The sequence below is a fragment of the Prinia subflava genome, chromosome 18 (genome assembly GCF_021018805.1).
Source record: "Prinia subflava isolate CZ2003 ecotype Zambia chromosome 18, Cam_Psub_1.2, whole genome shotgun sequence".
Lineage (NCBI taxonomy): Eukaryota > Metazoa > Chordata > Aves > Passeriformes > Cisticolidae > Prinia > Prinia subflava.
In genome coordinates this window covers 297,652-311,806 of record NC_086264.1, presented here as the reverse complement: position 1 = coordinate 311,806, position 14,155 = coordinate 297,652, and the positions used below count along the sequence as shown (strand labels likewise).

The 14,155-nt window shown below is 44.5% G+C and overlaps 1 protein-coding gene across 1 annotated transcript in view; it reads right to left on the bottom strand.

Annotated features, from left to right (window-relative positions):
• Window positions 1–4,482, bottom strand: part of PRSS12 (serine protease 12) — a 33,319-nt gene extending 28,837 nt beyond the window's left edge. The window contains exon 1 of the mRNA XM_063415394.1: window positions 3,681–4,482. Within this exon, the coding sequence (XP_063271464.1) occupies window positions 3,681–3,999 (319 nt within the window). The 5' untranslated portion in view covers window positions 4,000–4,482. The remainder of the gene's footprint in view (window positions 1–3,680) is intronic.
• Between the last annotated feature and the right edge of the window lie 9,673 nt (window positions 4,483–14,155).

Here is a 14,155-nt window from a genome sequence, read left to right as displayed (position 1 = left end):
AAACAACAAATAGTTTTACTTCTGCCCTAATGTCCAAGGTGTTCCAATGTTGGATAGAGCTGCAGAAAGGTCCTGCACTGACAATTCATCTCTGTTGTCTGGGAGTCAGTGAGGTCAGTCCAGACTGACATCAAGGGTGAGAGTTTCCCATTGATACGTGCGCTGGGATTACACTGTAATTTGTAGTATTTAGAGTACATGGGGATGATCCCTAATAGATATAGAAGGGTCTATCCCAGTTTCAGCGTGAAACTAATTCACTGGTTTGTATGAGGTACTTGTAAAAAGTACCTTTCACATGTAGCACAGGTGAAACCTGACATTGGTTCAAATCAATGCAAACTTTCCTTCCAGGATCAGGCCTGACGAAAATCAAAGAAATGAATCCTGTTGACTTCAGCAAAATTATGCATGGTGCTCACTGTGATCAATGAATGCTGTTGTCTGTCACTTTCCTGAGCACTGCTCTTAGTCTAAAATCACAATTATTTTCCCCAGGCGTTTTAACCTTGAAGAAAGGGTGCCTCCAGCAGAACTACTTTTTATCTTGAGGCTCAGTAGCAGTATTGCATAGTCAGGGATCCTTATATTAGAACTTTCATAAATATTGTATACACTGAGTGTGTAATGTGCTGCATTGGTTCCTCTGCAGCACTGAGATCCATCATGTCAGAAATCAGTGGTTTAAGGCTCTGAGAAACTAAACTGAAACTGAGCAATGTAATGGGCTCTGAAGGACTGCCATTGTCTTATGTGGCAGAGCTGGAGAAAATGAGGGTCTCACACTGTGCAGCTCTGGTCAGAGCTGCTTCTTAGAAGGAAAATATTGACATTCATGTTTCAGTTCTAATCATAAGCTATTAAAAAACCACAATCCCAAAAATCATTCCATCAACTGCTTGGACTATAGTATCACAGGTAGGGAGAATAGTCCAGTGTTTGAGAATAGTCTGTGAGCCTGAGGCTTGATTCTTCTCTCACAAAAGTTTAGTGAAGCATCCACTGACATTAGTGGAATCCCCTTTTGATACAAGCAATTTGAATGGAAAGCTTCTAAAGTTAGGCCTTCCTGGGGATGTGTCCTTTATTTCCAGTTCTGCCACTGACCTCTGACAAAGACACTTACCCTCTTTTGTATCGGTCCCTCTTTGTAATAGAAAAGAAAATAATTAACCCACTTGATTCACAGTGCTTTCAATTAGATGTGTAATGATGTAGCACGAACAACACAAAATTGTGTGCCACACAAACATTGTGTGGCAGCAGCTGCTCCCAGGTACTGAGCTAGGCCTCATTCTTGGAGCCTGACTACACCATGGGTAAGCTGTTATTAGCAGCAACTAAAACACTAAATTCTGGTGGGCTTATGCTGGCTCTGTGTAGAGAGGACCCGCATATTCATTTCTTGTCCTCTGTGATGTCCTTGGTTAATCATGATAATTTATACATATTTGTATTTGGTTTACTCACTTTCAAGGCACAAATAGGTAACGTTACCCAGATATTTTTTGAAGGAAGGAAATGAAACATCAAAACCTATTATTTTAAACTGTAAAACTGATTTTAGACTGGTACTGTACAGTATGATTGGAAAAGTGCTTTTTTTAAAAAAAATCATAGTGTTTAAATATAAAACAGTTCAATATATGCACATGCACAGAGTTTAGCTAATTAACTTTGCAGATAAGTCATAATATTTAAGCTAGAAAAACTAGAGATTTACAGGTAAGCCTTTGACTGTGGTATTGTATTCAGTTGTGGTGCCTAACACTGAGTATGGGCTTCCTTAGCCCAGGTACTAAAGCAGGAGGTGCAGTGAGTTTCTCTCTGAGCAGTCTGTCCCTCTGACTGCAACCGCATCACGGCATTGCCTCGCTGGCACCTTTTTGCATCTTGTGAGAGAGGAACATGTACTTCAGGGGAAATGCTACAATAGCCTTCTATTTCTGGGCTTGTTTTGTGTCCATGTTCCACCTTAAGCCATGTCACAAACTCTAATTCTTTCATATTGCCCCCATGGAGGCTTTGGACAGACATTGGCTCTGGTGATGCCACTGGAGTTTACCACTGAGTCCAATGGGAACAGATGATCTGTCCATTACAAAGTATTGGCTACTGTTCAGTAGCTGTGTCTTCCCTCTTAGCAGGGACTGACCTGGATTTCCTTTTCCTGAAGGAACAAAGCAGCATTCTGAAAAGACTGCAGAAACACAGCTAAACCCAAATCATGAGGTATTTTTGGTGTTTTTTTGCTTAAATCTGCTTCATGCTGAACCTACAGGGGATTCTGAAACTTACTTTACTAAGTGCAAGATTGAGTTCTTAGCAATAAACTGCTGTGTTCTTCACTATTACATTAGACCAAGTCCTCATAAAGTATTTTGGGAGCCAGACTGAAGAATTCTAAAAAAACCTATTAATATACTGGGCTAAATTAGAGTGGTACCCTTTCTGAAAGTGAGACAGTTAAAGGGCATGAAGTCTTCTGGGATTTTTTTCATCTATGTCTAGGTACCTGTTTTCTCCTCCATGCCATCAGCCTGGTATTCTTTCCAGGGAAACATCTGTACTGCATAACATCATTCTATCTTTTTTGAAGGAGCACATTTGGCTAGGAACACGGCTTTGGAAGCTGCATTTTTTTAATGTGTAAATGATTAATAGAGACCTTGGTGCCTCCATACCCTCTTCATGTGGTATTTTATGCCAACATGTCATCTGAAAGTAAATTAGTTTAAAAAACCCTCACAACCCAAAGTCAGCTTTCACAACAAACAAAATACTAATATTAATGATCAACTTCCCTGCTGACTTTGTGCTATTACAAAAGATGTAAAAGGAAGGACAATGAAGCAGGGAATTTTAATTTTCATTTCAACAATTACACTTGAACATGTTTAGCATAGCTATAGATATGACACAATTCTTATTTAGGTAGGAGACAATACCAGAGCAATGCCGGAGAAAATGTGAAGGCATTCAAAACCAGACTGTACAGCAATATATTTAATGCCAACACTGATGAAATGTTAAAGCTGATCAAGAGCTGGATGCTGAAACTGCTGTTCAGTCCTTCCAGACTGAAAACTTCCACTGAAGTCAGCGGGAGTTCAGCTGGGAGTGTGAGGGGAGCACAAGTCTCTCGGCACAGCTCATGGATGATGTTGCAGCACTAACTTGTGAACCCCATTATCCTAAGATGTGGGGGAAAAGAAAGTCATGCTGTGTAAACAGCTCGTCTTTGGAGCCAGGCATCCTTCTATTTCTCTTTCTGCCACTTCAGTACACCAAGTGCTTCCCGGATAAGTGAACCCGGTTACAAAAAAGGAATGCTCGCCAGCCTTGGCAAACTGAGCCTACTGAACGCTTACGGCACAGCTTTGAAAGGCGCTTCACCTACCCAGTGTTAGAATAGCGGCGGAATAAACCCAGGCGGGACCTTCGTCTTTCCGCTGCACCCTCTGATGCACCAGTTTCATCCCCTCTGCGGACAGCTTTGGCTGACTCTTTGGCAGACGGTGTCCGTCGCCCCGTCCCCTCCAGCGGCAGGGACGCGGTACGGGACGGGAGAACGCAGCCGCCCGGCCAAGGCTCCTCGGTGTCGGTCTGGCCCCGCGTCCCGCAGCCCCGCTCCGCTCCGCCGCCACCCCGCGCCCCGGGCTGGCCCCGTCCCCGCTTACCTCGCTCGCAGCCAGAGCGGCCGCGCTCCGCCGGGCTCCGGCCGGCCCCGGGGGCGCAGCCGGGCCGCCCCTCGCTGCCGCCGGGCAGGGCGCAGGAGCTGCGGCGGCCCCGCGGCGCCCGGCCCGCCGCCCCCCGGCGCGGCAGAGGGGGCGCCGCCGGTGCCCAGGGGCGCTGGGCCGCGGGGAAGCCCCCGGCGGGGCAGCCGGCGGGGGGCTGCGGGGGGCGGGCGGCCGGGAGGCTGGCGGAGACCTGGCCCGGCCCGCGGGCTCCGGGGATCGCCCCTATCACCAGCGCCACCACGAAGCCGGCGAATGTCATGGTGCCAATCCCGCCGGCTCGGGTCCATCTCCCGCTCTCATCGCGCCCGGGATGCGAGGAGGGAAGGCGGGGCCGCGGCGTCCCGCTAATCCCCCTCGCCGCACACCCTGCCGCCCACCCCCGGCCGGCCCGCGGGGGCAGGGCGAGCGGGGCGCGGAGGGGCGCAGCCCCGGCGCTGCCGGTTCCCTGCCTGCCGCAGCCTGCCCAGCGCGGCGGGGAGCGCCCGTCCGGCCGCGGGCGCGGCCCTTCGGGCAGCCCCGGCGGGCTTTACAGGGGGATGCGTCCCCCGAGCCCGGCCCCGGAGCTCCCTCCCGCTCCCCTCCAGCCTCGGGGCCGCCACCTCCGTAACCAGCCCTCGGCCTCGCCGGCGGCCCTCCGGGTTCTGCGCTGACCGCGGTGCCACCTCAGCTCCGCAGGCTCACCCCAACTCTCGCACTGAGGCTCCCCTAGCAGCCACCTTGTCTGCTCTCTCCCCGTGCCCGTCTCTCCCCCGACCTCCGATAGCCGCACAAAGAGCAGAAGGGGCCGGGACAGAGCCTGGCCTGGGGCGCGCAGCTTCGGGGCGAGAGAGACAAAACGGGCCCTCAGGGACGTCTGTGGCGGCACAGGGATGGAGAGATCCCCAGACTGTCGGCGGGGAACAGAGGGGCTGGAAACAAATGCCGTGAAATGTCTTCGAGGGTTTAGCATGATCCCAGTCCCATGTGCTCTGAATAGTAATCTGCTTATTTCTGAGCGCTGCAGAGGTCTGCATGACCTGATCATCTCTGATTTCCTTGTCCCACCACAGGGATGGCTGTCAGTTATTTCTGCTTCTTTGTCTCCTATTGTTCGGTCGTTACTTTGGGTTAGTTACTATGTTTTACTTTACTGCTGGTTTTGATCTATGCCGTTCATTCTTGAGGTCCAATTCTGCCTCATGGAGCACCTACTCTTTATTTGGCAATTTGTCTGTTGACTCACCTCTCCATAAGATCCTTTTTCCTCTCATTTTTTTTTGTCTGGAAAGTGTTATCCTGGTTCCTGAGTGAGCACGTCAGTATTTCCACTATCTTTTGTTGAAATAAAAGTCTAAAAGAAAGAGGGTGCTTTCTGATGTCCATGCAAAATGCCACATATATCCAGTGAACAGTGCCCTTTGTTCAGCAGCCTCCAAACTATTCAAAAGGTGTGAAAGTGCAACTTTACCAGTTTAAACTTTTGTTTATGAGAGCAAAAGGGCTCCAGTGCTAAGGAAAGCAGGTACTGTAGTGTTTGGGATTGCCTGTGTTCATCTTAGTTCTGCTCATCTGTGGTTAATTCTTTATTGCAGCATTACAGTTTGTATTTTAATCACTCACAAGGTTAAAGCATACTCTGCTGGGGTTTCTACAGCAACGTGATAACTATGCTGTCACAGAGTCTGTTGCACTTCTTTGTGGACAGAAACGCACAGATTGTTCTTTCTTGCTGAGATTTCTTCTGGGGATATGGATATGCATTATTTAAAAAAAAATCAGGTCTAGCAAGAATTTAATTAGTTTTCAAAGTGTTTGGCTATATACAAGACATTAGCCTAAAAGTAACTCATTAAGACCCTTTTTAAATTGTCTGAAGCTGTTTCTGTCATGACAAGTTACTTGCTTTTATCCTTTGGGAAGGACCAGTTAAAAGCATGCTCAGCCTAGCTGGTTAAGGTTTCCTTCATTGCCTAGTAAACACTTTTTGGCAGCAAGTAACAGCAATATTTCATTTTCCCTGACCTAAGCTCTTTTTTCAACCCTCTGTAGCCTGGAAGACAGAGGGTTCTCCTGATCAGCAGAGGGGGAAGAGAACAAATGAGTATGATGAGCCTTGCAAAGTGCTCCAGGCAAAGCTCTGAGCCTGGCACTTACTTGTGCATTCTGAGTGCATTCGCCTCCCCAAGGTGTGTGGGCTGTGCGGTGAACCTTCTTCACCTGTTTGGGCAGAGGTATTTGTGCTTGAGCTTGCAAAATGGTACTCAGCAGGAGGTGGGGAAATGAAGGCAGCCTGCTCAGGGAGAAAGGTTGGAAAGCAACTACAATTCCAAAAAGGCATCAAGAAGAAAAAAAAGCAGCATCATAATGTTCACTCCTAAGACAGGGTTCAGGTTTAATGGAAGGATCCACATGTACAGACTGACTCCTGAACATTTGAATTTTTATCATGATTGTTCTTTTTGATGCGATCTTAAAAGGAGAAGGAGCTTTCATTTGTTTTAGTAACTATAAATGAGCTTTCCTATGATATGAGGTCTGTTAATGCCACAGGAAATAATGCTTTTGTTACAATTTACAAATTAGGGACTCAGTCTGGCATCCATTCAAGACATTGATAGTAAACTCACTGTAAAGAGGAGGGGCACTCTTCCAAGGAATCCTGGAGCTGATGGGGGGTTTTTTGCAGGCTGTATGCTTTGCACTTGGCTTGCAGCTTCTGTCTTGGCTTGAGCATTTCCGAGTGTCTCCCCATATGGTTTCTGTGCTCTGAACAGTGTGAGCACGTGCACGGCTCGTCCTGCGGCTCTGGCACTTCGAGGTGCCATGCAGAGAATCACTGATCTGCTTGTCTGCTTTCATCACACTTGTTGGAAGCTCATTATCTCTGTGACTTCTGCCTCTGTCACATGTAGTCATAATCACTCAGAAGTTACTGGAAAGAGCAAAGACAAAGCAAGAGTTACACTTACAGACTGTGGTTTTGAGAACCTCGATTCTTTTGGACTTAAAATGGACTCTCACACTCAAAATAACAGTAAAAAACGGCACTATGCTTTAAGGGTGGACTTTACCTTCACATATTTAGAAACAAGAAGCAGAGGATTATTACGCTGATACAGCTTTAGAAAGATGCAAAATATGAAATGCTCTTAGTGCATTTGGCTGCCTTCAAAAGTGTTCTCTCTGCTGTAAAAAACTGTTGAAAACTCATTCAAAAATTGAATTGCAAATGAAAAGGAAAGAAAAAAGTATGTTTTCTTAGTCAGGAAAATAGGCAAGTAGTTATTTGGAAACCTCAGTCAATCTGGGTGTTACATATAACTTGGATTCTGAAATTACAGCATCCAGCTTTTCAGGAAAAAAAGGCAAAAATTGCTGAAAAATCATAAATCTTTGGAAACTGTGCTAGTTAAACTCCTGCAGCAGCACTGGGGGATTTAAAGACAGTAATCTGTGTTTAACAAGGCCTGTATTTTTATAGGAATGCAAAGGCTTGCTTTGATCTTTTGGGATTGGTGGGGAAAATAGTTCATTAAGACATTACAGTGGGTGAACTGGCTCCAGGTAAAGCCCATTCCCCCTTTTGCAAAACGGTTCTAATACTTAGTGTTTAGCTTGTTCTGACAGCAGTCCCATAGACCAACGCTCATGACCAAAGCTGGGAAATCTGTGCTGTGCACTGGCAAATTCCATGACAGCAGCTAGAAATCATCTGCCAGAACAGGTTTGAGTTTCTGTACAATTCCACAGGGTTGGCTGCTTTTTCCTCTACTGATATTTGATAGTCCCAACACCAAACTGTTGATAAAACAAAGAATAATAAATAATTCATGAATGGATCTGACCACTTCAACATCCCCTGCTCCCCCCATATGCATAGATTCCTTAGGTTGCCCAAGAAATGGAAATTTGGAAATATTCACATAATACAGAGCAGTGTGGGTTATTCATAACATGCAAAGCTTTAAAGGAAACTTACTCAAGAGCTTCCTTCATCCTAATAGCTTTCCAAAAGCACTTGATAGTGCTTCCCTGTGGCTGGCTCTGATTTTGCATCATGGGAGGATACAGGTTATTAGAGGACTAATTTTCAGTGAGTGGTTCATGTGAATAGGTGAAAATATCTGATGTGTGGGTTAACTGTGCAAAAATAGTAGTCCTGCATTTCAAAACATTTCATACCCGGCATTTAAAATCAGTCTAATTCTGCTGCCATTTGAATCAATGGGAAAATTCACTGATTAGCCTCTTCCTGTGTTCAGTAAAGCTGCTTACCTTTATTTTCGAGTCACTCATGCAGTGTGCTGTCAGCAGAGATTTTAGAAAAGCTGAGCACTTCCAGCTGTTGGTGAATTCAGTTAAAATACTGGTGACAAGTAAAGGCCTGACTCAGCCCTGTCTCACTGCCACTGAAGGCCTATCCCAGGTATTCTCTCCTGCATCCCCTCCTGCCAGGTTAGCCTCAAGCACAGGTGCCACAGCTCAGAGCAAGGGCTGACTTCAGGCAACGAGCTATGTGAGAAACTCCCCAGGAAAGAAGTACAAAGCAGAGAAAATGGAGTCAAGCAGCCAGGCACGACAATGACATTATTTTCCTACTGTCTAGCTAATAATTTTGTACTTTTTTTTTTTTCATATTATTAACTACGCTGGGGTAAATAGATCAAGTGCTGGAATAAATGGAAAAACTTGTATACGTGACCTAGCGGGCACTGGGTGAGATCAAACACCAGGCTGAAGGCAGGGCTAGGAGAGGAAGCAAGGCTTCACACAAAGGAGACTTCCATGTGCAAAATGAGCCAGGGAATGGGTGCTGAAATGAGTCAACATTTTTGGGATGTAAGTCAGCGCTCTTATAAAATAATTTTATTCATTAGTGTCATTCTTTTTAACTATCATAGGCAGCAGAGATTTGAAATGCTGCCAAGTCTGACTCAAAATTAATTTGGGCTTGTGGTTGTGTGGAAGAGAATAGGCCTTTTGTCCGTAATTCCATATAAGCTCCATAGGGTGACCCTGCATTGCACAGGATGTAGCTGAACAGCCGGTAATTGATGAGGTTTCCATTAACACATAACACACTGCACAGCAATGAGATCACAGGAAAGGGTTCCTTGAAGTGTTTAAGTACCTTCTTGCACAAGGAGCTGAGTTGGTATTTTAAGGGAATAAGGAACATGTTTTCCTGGAACTTCATTTCCTAGGGGGGTCAATACATAGGTGCAGATGTGCTCAACACTGGGTTCCACAGGCTGATGAAGTACCTGCAGTTAAAAATGAAAGGTTTCAAACTGGGGACGTTGCTGTTGCATGTGTAAAGCCCTACAGAAGTACCAGCAGTAACACTCTGGAGCACTGCAGACAGGACGTGTCCATGGTGTCGCTGCTATTCCAGCAACAGCCAGGAAGGTGCAGCGGGCACAGCAGACGGGCCTGTTGGTGCACTCCCAGCGCCGCGGGGTCTGAGCCTGGTCAGATACTGCTTCCCTGGGCAACCTGCACAGAAAGAGTGGCAGCAGCCCCACATGGCAGAGAGGGGAGTGAGACCGGGGTGTGAGAGCAGGAGAGCCCCAGCCTGCCTGTGCAAGTGCAGCAGAGGTGCTGCTTTATCGCCTGATTCTCGCAGTGGGAAGTAAAGGCAGCATCCCATATGTTGCAGTCTGTTAACTGGGTGAAAGGGGAGGCTCTGTAGCCAGCCTATAAATAACTATATTTAAAGAGCCAAGAATATGCCAAGGAGGAGATTTTGAAGAAATGGTATAGAAAATCACATTTGTTAACAAACAAGCTTCATGGAGTTTTGTTACAAAATGGAACTTCAGTTCCAAACCTGACTACCCTGAGTCTATGTGGGATTCAGTAAGTAAGTCAGTCCTTTAAGGGACACAAAATGTGGAAAAAAAAATTGATGTTCTCTTCATCATAAAACATACATTTGGGACTCCTTTTCATATAGAAGGTGGCCCTTGCAGATGAGTCAACATTAGGTAAGCCTGCCACAGAGCAGGATTAAACCTTATTTATACAAAACATCCCCTGTCACTGAAGACAACTGGTTCACAGAGCTGAGATATATGACTTTTTACAATTCCTTTGACATTCATGTGTAGAAGGTTCCCTGGGGTAAACAATGCTTTATAAATGAATGTGTTTAAATAAGTTCTCTCAAACATCCAGGTAGTTCCCTCCAATGATTTATGTCTGGAATGGTAGCATTTGTCTTCTCTTTGCTCAGAGACAAATTTCTGAAAACATTTCTTAATAATACCCGTTTCTGAATTCTGCATTTCATTGTTGTGAAATGTAAGTGGAGTGAAAATCCCAAACCATGGAAAGTGAGACAGGCAGGCTTGGTCTGTGTTTTCATCTTCCACCTAACCCAAGCTCCACCTTCCCATTAGCAGCAGTGGAATGAGGCATTTCTGCTCTTTGCAACACTACCTCCAACAGCAACACACACACACAGAGTGTGTAAAGGCTTTTTTGCAGCAGACCTTTAGAGGGATGCAGGAATTACTTTAGTGCTGAGCTACATATATGCAATGATCCTTGGTCAACATTACCCAAATGTAATCTTACCTATTTTAAATATATTTGTTTTCTGAGAAAGAAATTGTAAAGGCTTCATTCTCTTATCATTAGTAATAGCTTTGGATAAGAATATTATTATTTTTTTAAAGGAACACATATTCCCATATTTACTGAAGGAAAAGCTAAAAAAATCAGTTTATACTTACTTGACTCAGACTGGGATTTATTAGTTAGTAGTGAAAGCATGAGGACTAATTTTAAATCATCTTTTGTTTTACTTGCAGTTCCAATTATTTGAGAAGTGTAACTGTTAAGGAGGTGAGTATATTGATGAGTGTTTATAATCCATGGTCTCTTGGCTGTATAGGTTAACAATTTCATTGAAACCAGTGAATCTGCTCCTGTTAGTGAGACGATATTGTGCCTTTTGAATACATGCCTTAGTTGGCCCATATTGGTACCATTTAAAAAATACAGATCCCAGTAGTTCCTAGTTGGCTTTCACAAGTATATGCAGAGCTGGAGCAACCATTTCACACTGATGGCTACAAAGTGATGCACAAAGATGTACTTGGTATTTGTGCCTCCTTTCAACAATGTCACTGGAATTTTACAGTGCAGACACGTATGCTTTAAAATAAATAGGGTGGGGACCCTGTGCAAAGTTTTGAGGCGTTTCTGTACCAGTGATATTCAGTTATCTTTGCACTATTGAGTTGTGTCTCCTGCAGTTAGAAGTGCACTGGCATTGTGCAGACCTGTGACAGACACTGGCACTTAGACTGCCCTCATTCCCACACAATGCAGGGGGGAAGCGTGGCAGACCACAAGGGGGCAAAGCAGGGAAGTTCCACTGCTGGAACTACTGGCAAAACAAAATGCTTTCTTCTAATTGTCATTGTTGGCTAAATCCTCCCTTACTCACCTTCACTTCTGACTCTCTTATTTCCTCACATCCCTCTTGCCTTACCACTGTGATTTCCCCATTGCTATTTCCTTGATACTCTAATGGCTCTGTGGAATTACACGTTCCAACTGACTCTTTTCTTACTTAGCCATCTTGGCTGATATAACGATACGGCAAGTAACAGGAAAAAATTAAAATCAAGCCCATTGAATTATGAGGAGCAACATATTTTTTCTGTAGGTACAGCTATACAAAACATAGATAGTGACTTCTGTTTTCATAATGATGTGCTTAGCACTCAATTTATTTTTTTAATAAGACTATGCTCTACTTTTTTTACTTTAGGATTTTAAATATTGTTGTTTTACACAATACCTCCTCAAGGTAAGTCATTAAATACTACAGACCAAATGTCCAGTTGTCTGAAGTAGAAGTAAACTGTAAAATTTATCGACTGTAAAATTTCAAACCTCTCCTTGCTTTATTATGACTATTTTGGAACCAGGTCTCAGAATGTTGCCATTAGTTTCAGCAGAGCCTTCATTTAGCCTTTAGAAGTCAAATAAGTAACTTGTGCTGGGAGCTGTAGGAGGTGGATTTGGTATTTGAATCATAGAATCGTAGAACTCCATGTTGGAAAGGACCTCCAGGACCATCTGATCCAAACTTCCTTGCCAGAAGCACAGCCTAGACAGGATGGTTCAGCACCCTTAAAAGTGTCCAATGTTGGGAAATCGACCACTTTCCTGGGGAAATTATTCCAATGAGGTCTAGTCCATGGGTCCACTTTTTTTTTTTTTTTTCCTGTATGTATGGTTTTTTTCCTCCTAAATTTCTCTCTGAATTTCCTAGGATACAGGAAAAGTGAAAACCAGAAAAATTCCTTTCGTAAGATATAACTACAAGCCATATTCTGGAGTAACAAGAAGATAAACAGTAAATTCAGGGCTCTATTTAAAAAGATTTTTTAGAAATAACATGTGGATGGAAAATACCGCATTTCCTTAGCTGTGGAGGTAGCCAGGAGACACTAAATAATCCTGAAAACTAAAGCACTATGTCAGGTAATACATAGGCTGAGTTTTCTGGAATACTGACACGTCAGACACAGGAGGTTTTCAGAGTGCATGTCCTGCCACACTCTCTGCAGGGTCATTCAGCCTCCTTCACTGCCAGCCAGCACAAACAAACCAGCTCTGAGGTACAGCATGTGTCACCACAAAATGAATGGCCTCGTTTTGCAAGCAGGATGGGACACAGATTATGGCTGTAAGGTACAACTGGCAGGATCGTTTTCATGTATTGTGTGGAAAACGTGGGGAAAGCAGGAAAGTGATCCATAATATCTTCCGATATCGGTGCTTGTAGAGTTTAAGTCTGCACGTTGGTGAACACTGAGATGTATAGAAATATGGCTCTCTGTTACTCAGTGCATTGCCAATTCACACTTTGATGCTTTGGCTTGGAACAGTAAAGCCAAGAGATGTCATGTCATTAGACCTGCACTGTCCTTGAGTGGATCAAATTCAGCTCTGTGGTAGAATAGTAGAAAAAATAATATCATTGAATTGTGTAATTACTAGAGATTTGCTCCTGCCTCTCTAAGGGGACAGTGTCTAAGTGAGAAGGAGTCAATACAAGGCTAGATGCAATGCAACTCAAAGCTGCACTCCACCCTCTCTTCACACGCTGCATTTTGAGGCATATACACAGACATTTCTGTTGAAAAGCATTCTCTGAATGTGGTGAGAAGCTGCTATTGCCTGATCTCCAAAAGAAGTGGGACTTGAGGAAGGAAATGTAAATGGCCAAGTCTGACCTTTTGCCACAAAAATTAACACACTGAATTTGTAGAATAGAATAAACTAGACCAGACTGTTGCGTGGTCCAACTGCCTGAGTACCTCAGGGCTGACCAAAAGTTAAAGGCTGTTGTTAAGGGCATTGTCCAAAGAGCTCTCAAACACCGACAGGGTGCCTGGGGCATTGAGCCCCTCTCCAGGGTGCCTGCCCAGTGTTTGAGCACCCTCTCATAAAGAAATGCTTCCTAATGTCAAATCTGAATAGCTGGAAATGGGATATCTTAAATTAAGAGTATAGTCTATAATTTTGGTAGTTTGTGACATTTCTAGAACAAGGCATATTGATCGGAGGAATTTTTAAAAGCAGGAATTATATTTATTCTCAGCAGTTAAATAAATCCAGTCCAAGGTCTTAAAACCCTCTCTTGACCCATCCACATTTTTCTGCAAAACAAAGTTCTGTTCAAAAAGCTCCTCTAATTCTGCTCCAGTCCTGCTGGTTTTCTTCCAGAAATGTTGGATACTGCATGTGAGGAAGCTAGAAAAAATCTAGTTCAGACCACTGAAGAAACTAAATAAGTTTCTTCCACATAGGGGAACTAGAAATATTTTATCATTTTTTTAACTTTTGTGTGCAAGTCACTTGTTCTTGATGACAAAGTAGAATGAAATACAATGCCATTCAAAACCAGAGGAGTTAGAGAATCTCTTTGAAAATCCCTGTCAATGGTCCCTTCAGGTACGATCAGTCGGTGTGGGGGCAGCAGCTCCAGCATCAAGGCTGTGTCTCTCACAAAGGACACGTCCAAGGCTGATCAAGTGGCAGTGCAACTCGATCCCGATGAAGGGTGGAATGGCAGCACATGCCGGGCAAATCATCCACAGCCGCGGGGGGTGGATGGAGGCTCTGGTTTGCCTGATGCTTGTGGCCTTTCCAAGGACAGGCAGCACTGGCCTGAGAGACCCTCTGCTGCTGCTTGGTTACCTCCAATCGGTTTTGAAACAGAATTGGAGCTGCTGCAGTGAGTTTGTACAGATTCATGGCTGTGGTGTGTTTGCAAGAGGCTCATGAAGTCAGATTTGCCTTCTGGTGGGGACACAGCCTAAGGCAAGGGTAGAAGAGTCACTGTCACTGGATGTTGGGACACTGACACTTGGTTCAAAATAGGCTCCAAAACTGAGATAACTATTCACAAA